This window comes from Triplophysa dalaica, chromosome 15 (assembly GCF_015846415.1).
Source record: "Triplophysa dalaica isolate WHDGS20190420 chromosome 15, ASM1584641v1, whole genome shotgun sequence".
NCBI classification, from domain to species: domain Eukaryota; kingdom Metazoa; phylum Chordata; class Actinopteri; order Cypriniformes; family Nemacheilidae; genus Triplophysa; species Triplophysa dalaica.
Genome location: NC_079556.1, coordinates 6,686,720 through 6,703,837, shown reverse-complemented (window position 1 = coordinate 6,703,837; position 17,118 = coordinate 6,686,720). Strand labels below are relative to the sequence as shown.

The window sequence follows — 17,118 nt, the reverse complement described above, 5'->3', positions numbered from 1 at the left end:
ATTAAGAACTGTAAAAGTGGGTGAAATCCTGTACTACTAATAACGGTGCAACCGTCTTTTTGACGGTTAAGTTCTGGCAACCACAGCTGCCAGTTTTTTACCGTAAAATGTACGGTTTATTTTTTACAGTGCATATACAAGGCCTCTGTGTATACCCTGTAAAAAATGAAATAATCAACAAATCATTGCAACACATATTTTTGTGTAACTTTAACTTATGAATTGAATAACAGCACATTTGCATTGCGTTCTGAATATTTTGCTTGATAATTTGATGTTTACAGACATGTGTCAACGGGGCTTTTATGGTGAGAATTGAGATTTTTCACTGTGTAGCTATAATTATACTTCTATAAACCCTGTATAGATTTTTTTTAGAAGAGTGCAGGCATTTGAGGCAGATCGAGAATGGTTTTAATATTCATTATCATCTTAACTTTCACTTTGTATAACTGTGAATGAGCAGCTAAAGGAAAAAACGAAAAAATTGTTGGAGGGGGGCCCTTGGCGGTAACCCTTTGAAGTCATCATCCGTCCCTACCTTTATTCCACAGTAGGCCTATATTCAGCGCTATTTTATTGAGAAAATAAACTAAATAAAAAATATACACATTCAATTTCCAATGGCTCCCTACTGGTCTAGTGCCCAGTGGGCCCGTCACCGTGTTAATCCGACCCTGTGTATACAGTATAAAAAGAAATCGGAGTAGATGAGCCAGGGAGTTTAAAGAATGAGTTAACCTTAAGAGGAGAACGAGGCTACTTGTATACGGATTTTGAGTAATCCACAAATGTTTTGTCTGGATGTGTATGGACTATAATTTTTAATAAACTTATTTAAACTTGTTTAACTGCTTTTTTAAGGGTGTTATTTCATTAATGTTGGCATTTTTATAAATATGTTTACTTGTGAGAATATTATCAGAGTAAAAAGACGGTGCCTGTCACTAGCATGATTTTGATCTATTTATGACATTTTTCTTGATAATGTCAAGTGTGTTAAGAAACTCTTCTAAACTCTTCGCTAATACATCTAACTGTTACATCACGGGGTAAACAGGCTCGCGCGTCCCCCGCCCCTTCCCTGCGCGAGCGCTCCTCTCTGCGCGTGCTACTGCCAGTTCCGTGTCGGCCGCGAGTTTACCAGCCACGCACTGCCTGCACGCGCTATATCCACCGCCGGGCTGTAACGATGTGACTCTTTTAGCTCATAACGAAACGCTTTTTCAGCCTCTAATACCAACCCAGCACTGAGCGACGCAAAGGAATTCATAGCGGTAAGTGTATTTCGGATGGCCATGGAACGTGGGAATCTGCGCTACGTTATCGCGTCGGGGGGCACCGGAGTGTGTGTGTAAAGTTTGGGGAGGGGAGAAATTGTGTCATGTGGTATCGCGGTGGCTATGTGACCGTTTCACAGCTCTAGTGGAGTGGACAGATACGTAAATATAGAATATGAACACGACGTCGCGAGACGAGCTCAACTTACCATGTGTTGAAATTGTCATGGAGATGACGTCACGCAGTTTTGACGCCTGTGCGCGCGGCTCGCTCTGATGAGATAACGGGACTGTAACCGCGTGTGATACGCAGCGCGATTGTGAAAACCTTTTTGCGAAAAGGTCGTCGGTTTATTGTCGCTTTCGCAACGGATGTTCCGTGTCACCTGATTTTAATCGCGTAGCAGCTTGTGAGCTGATGTTTTCCTGTTGTGTGCATATATACATTACGTAAATAAGAGATCATCGCGGAGCTTACGTCACCACGAGAAATGTGATTCGGCCACATTGTAACAGTGCATGTATGCTTGCAATGAAGTTTAAAGGCAGCACCTGTGATTATCTTCATACCTGTATACAGGATTTATTGCTGACCCACAAAAATATTATTCGATAATCTGCTTTTCTGAGTTGCTTGAGTAAATAAGCACCAAAATGATTCTGTTAAATAGTCTTCAATACCTTGTTGTGCGCTTAAGATGACCTCAGTATCCTGGCTGTATCTAGTGGTTATTCAGTGACCACACAACTTTAAAATCAAGCCAAAGAAAACATTTCAAATAAATGGTTGAAATGGGACACTCTTAGCTTCTGACAGGGACTTTCCAAGAAGCTGTCAGACTGAAAAAGAACTCACTTTCTCTACTGATTCAGGGGTATAGCTCATGTCTGCTTTTAAAACCGAATTTGTGGTGTAATCATCTTTCACACCTTGCTTGCACAAAGGAGACATGAAATGTAATGTGAAAGTTGAATTTGAGTGTTTCCTCCTAAACACAGATCAATCATATCTTTTTTTTAACTAGGGTCACTGTCTGAACAAACATGCTTTCAGATTTGTGTTCCAACTGCCTTGAAACAGAGGCAAGAATGAAATCGCACTGGCTACCTCAGGTTGTGCCGTAACTCCAGCTTGTGATCTCCCGACCTCTGTGACCTTCGAGTCGAGATGGCGACCCAGCGAAAGCACCTGGTCCGTGATTTCAACCGGCACATCACCTGCGCAATTTGCTGTGGATATTTGATCAAGCCCACTGCTGTCACAGAATGCCTGCACACCTGTAAGTCATTCATTTCCCACTCTCTTTCTCTTTTCCTCCTGTCCAATCACTCCTGCTGTTGGTGTAATAGGTCATATGTCAGGGTGGACAGGAGTCAGGGTGTTTGTGTGGTTCATTTCAAATATTTCCAATACATCTTCAGGTTATTATGACATTAATTCTGTTCCTTTTCTCCTTGTCTTTCTTCTTTTTCTCCATGCAGTTTGTAAGAGTTGTATTGTTCAGCATTTTGAAGAGAGCAATGAGTGCCCGGAGTGTGGAATACAGGTCCATGAAACCAACCCCTTAGAGATGCTGAGGTACCCATACACACTCTTTCGTACACACCGATTAGGTAAACACTTCATGTGTGTTTTTTATGGTTTCCTGACTTTTCTTTTCGCAGACTAGATAAAACCTTAGAAGAGATTATCTTCAAGCTGGTGCCTGGACTAAGAGACGGTAAAATATTCGCACATACAGATTTCCAGAAGCTATATTGGACACAGCACTGATGTTCATATTAAGATATTGATATTCAGTAATTAAACACAGATTGTACTGCAGTTGTGTCTTGGTTAGTAAGAGTTCCTAAATTCATAAAGTGATTCTTAATGTGCTGTCTTTAAATGATTGTGTTTATTTACTAGAGGAAGAACAACAGGAAAGTGAGTTTTGGAGAAAAAATAAACTCAAATCAAATGGAGCAGGTACATTTAAAACAGTTAAACATGTTAAACATGTATAGACGCATGAGATCTATACTTACAGACAAAGTCACAAACAACATTACTATTATAAAACATCACCATTATTAATACTGTTTAAAAATCTAGATTTCATGTGCTTTCTAGATGGCCCTAGGGCTAAGAAGCCTTGCTTGAGCGACGAAGAGGAAGATGATGGAAAGGGTGGAGACTACCACAGAAGTGATCCTCAGATCGCTATTTGTCTGGACTGTCTGCGAAACAATGGCCAGTCTGGAGAAAGCATAGTAAAGGTGCATTGAGACGACATAGTTGAATATTTTAGCTCTCTAAAAGTGCTTGAACACTTGTGCCATGTGCAAAAATGTATTTTGATTAGACAACAAACTATCATTAATGAGGCATGTATTGTAATTACATTTACATTTATGCATTTGGCAGACTTTTATCCAAACCAACTTACATTATATTGTATTATACATTTTTGTTTCTGAATATGTGCAATCCCTGATCGAACCCATGACCTTGGCATTGATAGTGCCATGCTCTAACCAATGAGCCACAGGAACGCTAATTAGGAAAGACAAACAAACAGTAGTTGTTTTGCATTTAAACAAACCACATGGTGTATTGACATCTTGCTTTTGAGCTCGGTATCGGAGTCTAAATTCGAAATATTTTGAAATTCAAAATAATGAAGTTTAGCCAAGTAACAGTTCTTCTCGGTTTCTTTAGATTGTAGTCAGAAATAATTTTCAGGCACTATATTGTTTGTAAAACTGTACCGGAAGTTCAGTTGGGGTCACAAAAGTGCTCATGCGCAGTAATGTTTATGTTGATGTATGCATTTAACATAATTGCAGAAATTGTTAAAAAAGTTAAGATCATTCTGAGAAAAACACTAGCGTTATTTGTTTGCAAATGCCTCTTTGATTCTTTGTATTTAATGCAGGCATTAAATACAAAGGCATTTTAATGTATGACAAAAGTTTTCAGAAATCTCCTTTGGGGGCCGCTTCACATGGCCTGTATATGTTTGGATGCATGTATGTGTGTTTACAACTTGTTACTTGTCTCTTTGCAACAGGGTTTAATGAAGAAATTCATCCGTTGCTCCACTCGTGTTACAGTGGGAACCATTAAGAAGTTCCTCTGTGTAAAATTGAAGCTGCCAAGCTCTTATGAGGTAAAATACTGGTATAAAATGATCATTTTTGTTTCATTCTGTTAAACTACTAACAATATTTCTCCCAAATCTCAAATAATTTTGTTTCTATTTGGATATATTTATAGAAAATGAAAACTGGAGAATCGGGTCAAAATAACAGAAAATATGTTCTGTATTTTATCAGACCTCAAATTTTACACAGAAAACAAGTTAATATTTACTTTTAGGAAGTACAAAAACAGTTATATTTCTACATGTGTTCAGGAAAGGTTCAAAACTCGATAACCTTGATTATTATCACAGTTTTTATGTTCAGTTTTTAACATTATTGTTGGATGACTTTGTCCCTACTGAGGCTTATTAAGTCAATATCAATAGACACTGGGCTAGAATGGCCACAAAACATCTAGAAATGCTGATTAAATGGAAAATTTAATTTTTTAATCTTAATTTTTTTCCACGGCTTTACATAGGATTACATAGACATACATAAATGAAGCATTCATGTGTTTGTTCATTAGTAATTCATCTATAAATATCTGTTTTTTAGTTTTCTTATCTTACATCATTTCAATAAATGTGCATACATTTAAACTGTACTTGCAGCTCGACGTTCTATGTAATGGCGAGATCATGGGCAAAGACCACACCCTTGAATTCATCTACCGCACTCGATGGAGATTACAGGGAGAAAGCGTAAGTGTATGTGTGTTTACTAAGTTCACTTTGAAAATGTTTCGTTTGATTCCAAAGTTGGGCATTAAATTATTGAAAGTTGGTTTGACCCTGAATATGTTGGTGTGTGTGCTCATGAGAAGTGTGAACAGCTGTTGTCAAGTTGGTGGTGATTGTGGGGGGACATAAGGAAAAAAAAATGCTCACAGCTACTGACAGATCTGTGAGTCATATTTCTCCAGTTACACATACACTAGACGATGACACAAAATCAGAGGACACATCGGTGCCCTTAGGCTTGTGTCCTCGACTTACGCTGACAAAGTAAGAGTGTCAGCAAGGCGAGATAGATAAATTTGAAACTGCACTTAAATGAAAAGAAAATGTGAAGTTTGTTTTGTTTTCTTTTTCCCAGGCTTATCCCATGGTCCTCGAATACCGTCCACGGATCGACTTTGGTTAAAAAGCACTTAAAGCTTTTTGGAAGTTCCTCCAATCTGTACAGACTGATGTCACGAGATTGACAGTTAAACAAAAAGCAAAATAACAGAATGATTGTGCCTCTGTTGAAAGACAACAACACAAAGCCCCATGACTGACAGGACTGCTCTCTTCTTCCTGTGCACTGCTTAAGCCTTATCCGTGTTTCCTCCCTCCTTCGTGTTCCTGATTTACAGGTGTGGCTCCGCCCACTGGCGCAGCATCAAGTCTAATGACGTTTCTCCAAAGCTTTCCCCGCATGTTGTCTCTATGACGACGCCTTAGCGTAGGGAAGCCTGTTGGGATTTTGTGACACCAATCTAGCACAGACAGTAAACTAAAACACACCCCAAAAACTGCAACCTGGATAAGAGAGGAGAAATTTTAGGATGAGGTTGGAATTATACTTAAGAAGATAAGAGGATTTAATTGATTTTAGATTATGGTTTTATTAGACGTTTTGTCTGAGAGTTTGCACTAGAGACGAATCTAAATGTCTCGCCGTATTGTTGCTATGCTATCTCTGTTTCATTCGCTCTCCTTTTCTACTGTTAGGTCTCTTACCACCTTCATTGTTTTTATAAATTCAGTTACACTTTTTCGTGTTACCCTCTCTGTCCCTTTCTTTTTCTCACTCTCACAGGCACATATACTCTGTTTTTCTCTGGCTTGTTTCATCTTCCCTCACACACGCTGTCATTTTTCTCCAATGGTGTTTTTGGCTCTGGTCTGAAGTATTGATGGATCTCATTCAGTTGGAATTGAATGAGAGGTCTATAGATGTCCCAAAATAACTGCACTGAAAGGCACTCTGTGTAAGCGTTTCTCCCTCACACAAATCAAACGCCAAATCTTACATTTACCCTAACTAGATTTTTATCTCATTTGAAATGGCATTACAATAACTAATGCCAGACATGCTTTAAACAGCAAATTACTGAGAAGTGTCATTTTTTTAAAGCACTTTTTCAATGAACAGGAAATGACTGAGGAGCACCAGCTGTATCTTTAGCAGAACAGCTTTGGCTCACAGGCTGTAAGCAGTAAACATTCCGTTGTTGCCTGTTTAATTAGAAACTATATTTAAATGCTCATAATAAGATATTCCAATCAAATCCTGCACCCAGACTGAATGTCAATAATGTAACTTTTCCAGTGTATTTTGAGTGGTTTACTCTTGCAAAATACGGCTATAGATTCATCTGTTGATGCTGAAATATTTGGATCAGAATTATTGAGACAAAAACATATTTTCATTAACAATGTAGAGGGAATATACAGTTATTTTATATTTGAAAAAGATTTGATTTATTTGTTTAAAGTTACGTAAAATATAAAGAAATCTGAAAGGTTTCTGAAAAGATGTGAGTCAGGAAACCGCTATGCATAGGCCAGTGATTTGATATAGAAAGGGAAATAAAGGGATGGTTCAACCAAAATAAAATTCTGTCATCATTTACTCACCCAGTTGTTATTTCAAACATTTATGACTTTTTTTCCTCAACAGAATACAAATGAAGATATTTGGAAGAAAATCGGTAACCGAACAGCGCCGCTACCCGTTCACTGTATGGGCATTAAACCTATACAAGCGAATGAGTGGCGTCTACCAACATTCTTCAAAATATCTTCTTTTGTGTTCAGCCGAAGAAAAAAGTCAGTTTTGAAATGACAATGAGGACAGAATTTCCATTTTTGATTTGACAATTTTTAAACTGATACTTCAGTAAATTGATCAAGTAATTGTCATGTTTAGAGAGTTTGTAATTCAATCATTATGTTGTTTTAAGTATTTTAGTACTGGGTGTTTCATGTCTTAAGGATTAGTTCTGATAGTTTAAAAGGTTATAGGAGGCAATGGGTTAACTCTTAAAAGTCTGTTTACATTATAATGTCAATGGTTAATGTATGTGCAGTAGCCTTTAGTTGAATTATTACATTTAAGCCTTTATAAATAACACCAGGTTAACACCAAACTGAAAGTTGCCAAACATATTTAGTAACATTTTTACCATTTTTTTACCATTTTAAGGCATTGAGCGTGGCTAAGCCCGATTATACTCTACATTTGATGGCGCATATAGAAAGAGTAGATAAAACAATTCCTTTGCTTTTGGTCATCTCAGGGGGTGATAACTGGTGAAACCAGGGTTTGTTCAATGTTCTCTGGTAGGAAGGCTGTCATTAACAATGAGTTTTCGAAAGTTCAAGTAAAAACAGCAATCAAACAATTTCTCAAAAACATTTACAGTACAATAGTGGAAATATCAGATCTTTCTGATGACTCGTTTAATTAAACACTTAACGTCCGATCAGCATCTGTTTTACCAACATGATCTACTGCAATAGATCTTAAAAATCTTGCATTTGCACTCTGTTCAGCAGTGGAATTCTTCATGTTGTTGTTAAGGACAAAGGCCACTGGCTGCTCTCCAAAATCCAAGTTCCTCCCCACAAAAAAATGCAAATCAGCTATAAAGTGTCTTTGAGCTCTGATTATAAATACAATGTATTTTTGTATGTTAAAGCACTTATGTATATTTGAACCTATAGTCATAAAATTTTATGTCAATGCTTGTCTTTTTCCTAATAGATGATGCTGCTTGGGGTAATTTATTTGTTTTTTATACTTCCCGTTGCCTGCTTTGTGTTCCCCTTGTAGATGGTCTCATTGTACATGAAGAAGCTTCCTGATGCTATTCATGACCTATTATTATTATTTAATTACTAAACATTAAATATTAAAAAACATAATGGGATTTTCTCCTTTTTTGGGGTGCTGGAAAGATTTATTACTCTGTATCATGTCGGTACAATGACATTTTGATGGCGCAATAAATAATAAAGCTGTAATGTTATGAAAATTAAGTAAATGTTTTAAATATAATCATTTACTGGTGGGCTTCTGTGTCTTTAAAAGATAGATTAATTTTTAGATTTCCAATGAAAGAAATTAATGTGTTGTCTTTATAAATTATTTCAAACATTTAGATATATATTTTTAACATTTACCTATAGTGTAAGTTAAGTTAGTGTTAGTTAATCTACACTCTAAGCGGTATTATACATACATTTTTAAAGCATGCAGAAAAACCCAGAATAGCAGACTTAAAAATTCTAAAGGTGTTGAAAGGCATTGTTCAAAATCATCACTCCATGAGTGTGATATCATCGTGTGATCGATGTCCATAAGAGCTTACACCATAGACGATGAAAAACAAAGACAGGAATGTACCTTCTTTTAGCACAGTTTCTATGCCCAGCTCTCTGCCTCTCTCTCTCTCTCTCTCTCTCTCTCACTTTCTCACTCACTTGTCTATCTAGCACTTACACAGAAGGAAGTGGAATGTGACATGCATTCCTCTGTTAGTCTGTGCATCTCTTATTCAGCTGTCTGTTTGCCCTTCTGTTCATCTCACGAAAACTAAGGTCATTTAAGTATTCTTCATGTAGGGTAACAGCAACACTTAATCCACCAAAAACTATTAATGGTGGTTTAGTTGTTTACATGGGAAGCGTTCCTTGATTTTGTAAATTGCGACATTAATCTCTTCCCCCAAAATACTCTGTGACATTTACTGTAGTGTGATTTAGAGGAAAAGTCATTCAATCTAAATATAAATTTGTTCTTCACTGACTGCTAAAACCATTTGTGCACAGTCACGTTCATTTACACATATGTAAATAAACAAAGAAAGCTGGCTGGTGTTTCTTTCTCTCTTAACATGGCATGTCACAGCTCCTATTTAAAGTCAGAATGAGTTGAAGAATTCACAGCTCATTTGATAAACAGAGAATGGAGACTGGACCCCCAACATTAGGACATTACACACCAATGCAAAAATGCTGTTTTGTCCAAATATGCGATGGTCTAGAAAAATTTACAACATTTCTTGTTTTTTAAACATGTCACATTTTCTTTTCTTTATTAATATATGGTCATGGTTAGCTTTATCAGTGTGACATATTAGTTATTTAACATAAAATGTTCTGAAACAGAATAGCAGAGGAAGGGCAGTGGGACACAAACTGGTCTTTGATTTGTTTTCTTTCCTTTAATTTCTTCAAGTTGCATCATTCATTCACTGTGTGTATTAGCCTCTAGTATCCAAATGCCAATTGCATCATTCATGCAATTCAAAGTCATTGCACCTCCTTCATGACTTATGCAACTATTTTCTTATAGATCTATTACTGGCCAGATAGCCGGGCTGACCGCTGAGTGTATTCTGGTAGCTTTGTGATTCATTTGGACCGTGTCAACATGGAAGTTCTATTAGGGACATGCCTTGCCCAAGAAGCTACTGTGAAAAAATTTGTCTCCACGTCTCTCACCTTATCTTCCAGTTAGGTTGTAAGGTTAATGTTGTAGGTCAAATGGGCTTCCATATTTAGGTACAGAGCATAGACCAATATGATCGTATTTAGCAGTGACTTCACCATACTTCCTTGGGAATGACATCACAACACACATTTTAAAAATGACATCATATGATGTCAAGTTAAGTTTAAAGTTAAGGGCTAAATGAAATGGATGTCTTGTCACATGGAGCCATTGATGTGTGTGTTTTCTTGTATATATCTTGGACAAACACACCCAAGATGATAGTGAAACCTGAAAAGTACACATTTTGGGGAATTACCATTTATACATCTTGTTAACTCAGGGATTTTTTAACAGTCTGCATCTCAGAGTCCTTCAACAGTCTGCAGTAGTACTGCGTATTAAATCTTTAAATGTCCTTTCTACATTAAATTGCGTATAGTAAACATTTTAGTAAAAATTGTGAACCTGTCCATGTGATACATGACTTTCTACATAAATCATGGCTATTTTTATGGAATTGTAATAAATCCACTATATACAACTGTGTGCAAGTTACAGGCCCGGCCTTAAAGGGATAGTTCATCCAAAAATGAAAATTCTGTCATCATTTACTCACCCTTAGGTTGTTCCAAACCTGTATTAATTGTGCTGTTCTGCTGAACACAAATGGAGATATTTGGAAGAATACCAATAACCAAACAGATCTCATCCCCCATTTACTGTCATGGTACGGAAAATATTATTATGACTTTTTAATGATTCTTCATCCAGAATGAATGACCCTGTTCTGCTTCACAGCACTTCTAATGGATCACCTCCAATCCAACCTCACACCATCCAGGCCACTGCACATGAATGCATCTTGCTGACAGGTGAATAACGTCTTTTACTCACATTCTAAGATCTCTCTGTTCTGCCCCCTGGTGATTAAATAAGCATATGACCACTGAACTGTCAAGTCACCGTCAAAGAACTGGATTGGTTGAAAATAAATAAATGCATCCCATCTTGCACAGACTTCACATTCAACACACCATTACAAACTTTTGCTATATAATGAAAAAATATTCCACTGTGATAATTGTTTTAAGTCTGTGCTAATGTTTAGCGACCCCTGCTGTTTGGAGTAAGTATTTTTTGAATACTGTAAAAATTGCACTTAGTTTTAGTTAGGCTCAAATTTTTAATTCAAATGAAATTGGTTTAAAAAGTCACTTGAATTTTTAGTTGCATTTCATATAGGTTAAACTTTTCAACATCATTATTTAAGTCAGTTTAATATCATAAAAAAAGACAATTTGATGTAAGTTGAATAGCCTATTTGATCATGCTTTCGAACTAAAGTTTTAAAGTAATTTTTACAGTGAAGCAGCGTTATGGTCTGGCACGTTGAAAATATTCAAGTAGAAGAAAAAAAAGGCTACTTATTCAGGTTCAGTCGAGACGTGACTAAACATGAAAAATAAATGACAGCTCGAGAATAAATAAATGAGATCTCGAAGCGTTTTTCATATACTCTAAACTATTCAAGATTGAAGAAATGACAGTTGATTAGACCTTTAAAGTGATTTAGAACTAATATACTTAATATTCTTATACTAAAAAAAACTTTATGCCCTTGTCCATGTATACATATTTTTGCTGTCCCATTAGGGGGAGACAAAGTCCAGGTATTAAAAACATATTATAAGACTTTGACTGGCTCATCATTCATTGTTGATATGTTCATTGTTTCTTCCTTAACCCATCTGCTTGAATTTATATTGATGGTTTTTAAAAAATAAAATTGACAAAGCAGATAATGATCTAAATTAACATCAATGTTTATCAATGTTACGTAATGTGCTGTTTTGTATTTTTGGCGTTTTGGTGTGTTTGTCTTGTTTTGGCTGCTGAGTTTATGCACCAGACATGTCGCAGGCTTTGTGTGCGGTATTCCTTCCCACAAATGGAATACAAGAAACAGAACAATAAAAATAGTCATATGTTTTAATAATACATGCAGCATTTCATTTGTGCAAAGCTATTTACGTAAAACAAAGAACTGATCTATAATGATTAAAAAGGCAAAAACGAAACAATCCCAGTGTGCCTTTGAAACATGGCTGGCACAGGTCTTTGAAAGCCGGGTCTCTCCTTGCAAATCTTTTGGCCTATGAGTGCAAAGCTTGCACTAACCTGTGAAATGTTTTTAGCATTGCCCGTATTGCTGACAGAGAGACTGTGTCATGGCTAGAATAATATGAAACAGTGCTAGTGCCAAAATCATCCACATGAAAAGAAACATACAGATGCCAGCTTTACGCTGCAATATTTATTTCCTGACACAGCTTACTGAAATAAGCACTTAATGAAATAAATATTCAATTATTGCTAAAGTCACTCTTAGACATAGTGTTTTTGTCATTTGAAGGTAAGTGCTGCTGTATCTTTCTAGGTCTTCAACCACATGTGCTTTGTTAACAGATGTAAGATCACAGCTTTGTATCTTGTTACAGTTAACAATTTCTTTGCAGCAATTCAACATCTGGCATGTTTTAAGATATCCGTTGTAACTAAGCAATCATTTAATTAGTAAACTGCTGCATGTTACTTCACCTTTTTTGTAACTGTGTATATCGATCAGTCCATTAAATAACAAAAAATTCTGAAATTGAATAGTTTGAAGGAGCAATATGGAGATTTTAGTGCCATCTAGTGGTAAGGTTGAGAATGCAACCAACGGCTCAGTCCAACGCTCGTCCCTTCCTTTCGAATCACTACAGCAACTGACAGGACAAATGTGTCATCACACTTTCGCTTCTTTCCCGAAGGAGAAAATATATTTACAAAGAAATAGCTCATTCTAAGGTAATAAAAACATAACGCGTAATCATGTTAGGCCTTTACACACCTCTGAAGACATCTGCAGGCTATATTATATTGCATTTCTGTCAATAGATCCTCAAAAAATACACACTAGACCTTTAAAGTGTTGAAATGGACAGCTTTGATTGATTACTACAAGCCTATTTTATGAGGAGATTTTCCGTTTTATCTGAAAGTAAACCCATTTAGCCGTTTCTCAAAGTTTTTTAAATGTTCAATTTATTACTGTTAAATTTGCTCTAACAAAAACTTGTAAAATTGCTTATAATAATAATGCAACAATATTTAAATTGCTCAAATTTCTTGATAAAAAGCCTGCTTCACCTCAATATTGACCTCAAATATCAAGAGATGCAATATTGAGTAACAGAATTCCAAAAGTGGCATGACATATTAAAACATCCCTGTCATGTAAGGGTTATCTAAGGTTGCCTGCCTCTGAGTATGCCACTTGGCATTTAAACTTGTTTTGTACGAACGCACGCACACACAAAGACAGACTTCAGACTTCTTCTCATAATGCTTAAATCAAGCTTAAAAAAATATTGGAAGAACATTTCATGGTCCAGCACCTTCCACTGACAGTATTTATATGTAAATATATGTAAAGACTTATAAATAAAAAAAATGTCCGGGAATCACCTACCCTTCTTTTAAGCTAAGGGGAAGTGTATTTCTTAAAGACACAATACAGAAGTTACCGGGTCAGCTTTACTTTAAAGTGCACTGCCAATGTTAAATGCCACGTGTATCCAAAATGACCTGCATATACTGTATGTGGATTAGATATGGGTTAAAATCCCTTTGTATGTGTGTATAGTATTCGACTTGAGTAATACATTTTCTGTCTAGACCTCATAAGTTGTGTGTTTGTGTGTGTGTGTGTGTTGCGGTGTGTAAGACTAGTCAAGCAAGGAACCTGGAACCCAGTCTGGTAATGGTGGAGAAAGAATTGTTCATGCTTCAGTTGACTATACGGACCTCACTGTTAATGGCCTGTTCTGTCCATGAGGCTCTATAAATAATGACCCAATTCATTTTGTTGGGGTAATCAAGCAATTAATTGATCAAAATTGGCATGTGATAAAATATATCCTGTAAAAACATTTACTCATGCAGATCATACTGGCATAAATAATTCCCTGGTACACGAGTAAGGTTAACAAGAACTGTGCACAGATTACGCCCTTGATTTAAATTTATTCCTCCAAATAATAAAACAGAAATAACAGAATTTTTTGACTAACAACTACAACAGAAAAATTAGTGAAAGAGGGATATTCCTTTTTTCAGATAATGGTATAAACAACATCAAGTTCATGGGTTAAATTCAAGAGGAAACCCACATTTAGACAAGCTATAATTTGTTGACATAATGCTTGCTTGAACACTCTCTCATTTCTTTCTTTGCATTAAATCGTCAGCTAAATGAATATATAAAATTGTAAGCTATACCTTGACTCTATTTTAGGGTTAATTTGTTCGGCAAACGTAAAGAATTAAACCAGCAGTGGCCCAATAAAATCACAGTATGCAATCATATGTGGAAGAGAGAGAGAGAGACATGAGGGGAAAACAAACAGAGCAGCGGCATTAGAGCTGTTTTGTTATAAGAGCAGAGTCCATGTTAATATAAGATCCTTGTTGATAAAAGAGTGTGAGGTACCTGCATGGTTTGTGATTGGCTAATGGACTGTGTGTAAGTGGGTCACTTAGCCGAGGACAGGAGCCAAGCCAGATGCCTTACTCCAAAAACACACAAAAAGGCCTTCCCCTGCTAACAACAAATAAACAAAAAGAGAGCATACTCTCTCTCTCTCTCTCTCTCTCTCTCTCTTTCTGATTCTATATTTTTTTGCCCTTGCAAATATTTCGTTATCTTTCTTCTTTCACTGATTTAATGAGCATATATTTTTCTTTCAACTTTCCCATCACTTGCACGCCCACTCAAATACAAACAGTAACCTTGAAACATCTTCTTAAAGAAGAATGTGTGTGTCCACCGGCAGTTTGAAATTCCTGACTTGCAATGAGATCCACGGATTTTAATATGGGTGCCATGGGGGTATGGATGTATGTATGTACTGTATAACTATAATATTGTAGCCCTCCAAATAGGAAATGTAAAATCCTTGTACTGCAGGTGCGTAGAGCCAGTAGAATACGTGAAAATGAACAGTAGGGTGGCCAACTGCACATTGATCCACTCGAGACTCAGAATGTCTACAAAAACATGTTGTTTATATTATTTATATTTTTTATTATATAAACCGCATCGAGCAAGAGGTGCAAAGTGCAAGTGAATAAAAACAGACACTCGAGCAAATGTTTCAACACATGGCTATCTTCAGTGCTCACATAACAAAGAACATTCGCCCTATTTAAGTGGGTCACCAAAAGTTCATCAGCTTGATTCAATTAATCCAGGTGAACCTTAATTGTCACAAGTTAAATTCCAAGAAAGTCTAATCAGTTATATTTAGCAAAGTATAACAAACATAAAAAATCTAAGAATGGTCAAATAAATACATCAGACATTGAAGAACGTATTATCTTTTTGAGTCTCGAATGGATCAGCGCACGGTTAGCCATCCTCCTGTTAATTTTCAGGTACTGTATATTCATAAATTACACATGTTTTGCATGTTATTCTCTTTTTTTACTTGTCTGGTTCCTGAGTTTCTCAGATTGTCCACCATGAACTTCAAAGCTCCAAAACACTATGGGGTGATTTCCTGGACAAGGTTTTTCATATCTGGACCAGGCTTTAGTTAAATTAGGATATTTAAGTCATTTTATTTATCACATTGTGGTGATACTGGCTGCTTGAGAGGTGGTGTCTGCTGTGGCAGATTATGAGATGGAAGGGGTGAGGTCTGGTGCAGCGCTACTGCTGATGGCTTTGTGGAGAAGCTTGATAGATGGTTGATGGTGCTAAACTATTTGATTGTTGAGGGTCCAGTGTGCTTCTCTAATGAGGGCGCAATCTGTCCGGTCATAACTTTTGAAAGCCTTGGATGAACATCGCCCGAGCGCTCTGGGGCTGTGAGAGGCCCTTTTGGGCGGCTGTGGATGCCGTGCCGATGCGGAAAGAATGGCTGGAGAAGTGATCTGCGATGATGCCGTAATGGAGCAAAATGGATTTTTTATGTTTTTGGAAACAGAAGCGTGTGGCGGGTTGATTTAAGTCCTCTGCGAAGAGGAGGTCATATGGAGATTTAACTTGTGATCCTCTGAAGCGGAGGTACCGTAGGCTATGAGGGTTTGATAAGGCTGCATTAGGGATTGAACATATAGATGAAATGGCCCCTCATGGCCAGATGAGTATTGCTTCGCTTGAGAAAATATTAGATGGTTTTCGAATCGTGCACTGATAGATCCGAAATGGTAGGGTGAACTGAGGTATCACAATTGGACGTGGTGGTGATTTCTGAGCATCTGAGAAATGCTTGGGTGGTAATGCTTTTTGTCAGAACATCTATGGTGATGGGTTGTCTGGCATCTGGGTGGGTGAGTCTGGCTCTCTGTATGCTTTTGATAAACATGGATGCTTGGGAGCTATGGTGTGTGAGGTTGTTCAGCATATTGTTTAGCATATCGCATGAAAGTACTGTGAGAATGCTTCACATGCGTACCGAGTAATCTGAACTTGAATCGCTATCGGGGTACTTAAATCTCATATGTGATAGATTTGCGCAGCGCCGCATTAAGTTGAGGGCATCAATTCATAAATACTCTGATTAGCTTGTTCAGGTGTTTTATATAGGAGTTGGGGCTAAACGCGGCAGGAAAATGGATCTTGCGGGCAAGAGTTGGGAACCACTGCTGTAAGGTAAGAAAGTAGGGTCCTGGAGGAGGCAGTTTGAATGATGGATTTAGGGAGACATCTAGAAGGGCTTTTAAAGGGTGGTTCAATTGAAGATTGTGGTGAGAATGGCGGGACGGGAGCCGTGAGGCGGGAGGAAATATCTCAAGGAGGAAATCGGGGACGAGCAACGGGACTGCTGACAAGAGAGGACTGGGCCAAGACACATGTTTTAAGTTTGTATTTATGTTCTTGTGGCTGGCAGTCGACCGTGAGGTGGCTGCCGGTCTTTTATTTCCGTGTTATTATTTGTTTATTTTTATTAAAGAAATGTTGGTCAGTTCCCGCCTCCTTCCTTCCTTTTATTGAACCACATTACAAAGATCAATTCCGAATAGGGTCGAAAGGGCATTGGTAGAGGGTCTGCGTCCAGCACCAGCAGCCTGAATTTCTGCATCCTGATGTTGCAGGAAACGGGGGGTGGTTCCGGAACCGGGGCATTGATGGGCACCGTTATGGAAGCTGCTGAAGTGAATGAGAAAAGAGGGT

The 17,118-nt window shown here is 37.4% G+C and overlaps 1 protein-coding gene across 3 annotated transcripts; it reads left to right on the top strand.

Annotated features, from left to right (window-relative positions):
* The first annotated feature begins 881 nt into the window (after nt 1-881).
* Nucleotides 882-8,442, top strand: pcgf5a (polycomb group ring finger 5a). Of its 3 annotated transcripts, none has more exons than XM_056768387.1 (9): nt 882-1,277; nt 2,335-2,560; nt 2,763-2,859; nt 2,946-3,001; nt 3,190-3,249; nt 3,394-3,539; nt 4,334-4,432; nt 5,021-5,116; nt 5,505-8,442. In XM_056768387.1, exons 2-9 carry the CDS (start codon nt 2,449-2,451, stop codon nt 5,550-5,552), a joined length of 714 nt encoding a protein of 237 aa, XP_056624365.1. In that variant the 5' UTR covers nt 882-1,277; nt 2,335-2,448; the 3' UTR covers nt 5,553-8,442. The 3 variants fall into 3 exon arrangements, with proteins under 3 accessions (XP_056624365.1, XP_056624364.1, XP_056624366.1); XM_056768386.1 differs by having other exon boundaries at nt 883-1,277; nt 2,306-2,560; XM_056768388.1 differs by having other exon boundaries at nt 885-1,277; nt 2,306-2,560; nt 5,021-5,110.
* Nucleotides 8,443-17,118: the final 8,676 nt, after the last annotated feature.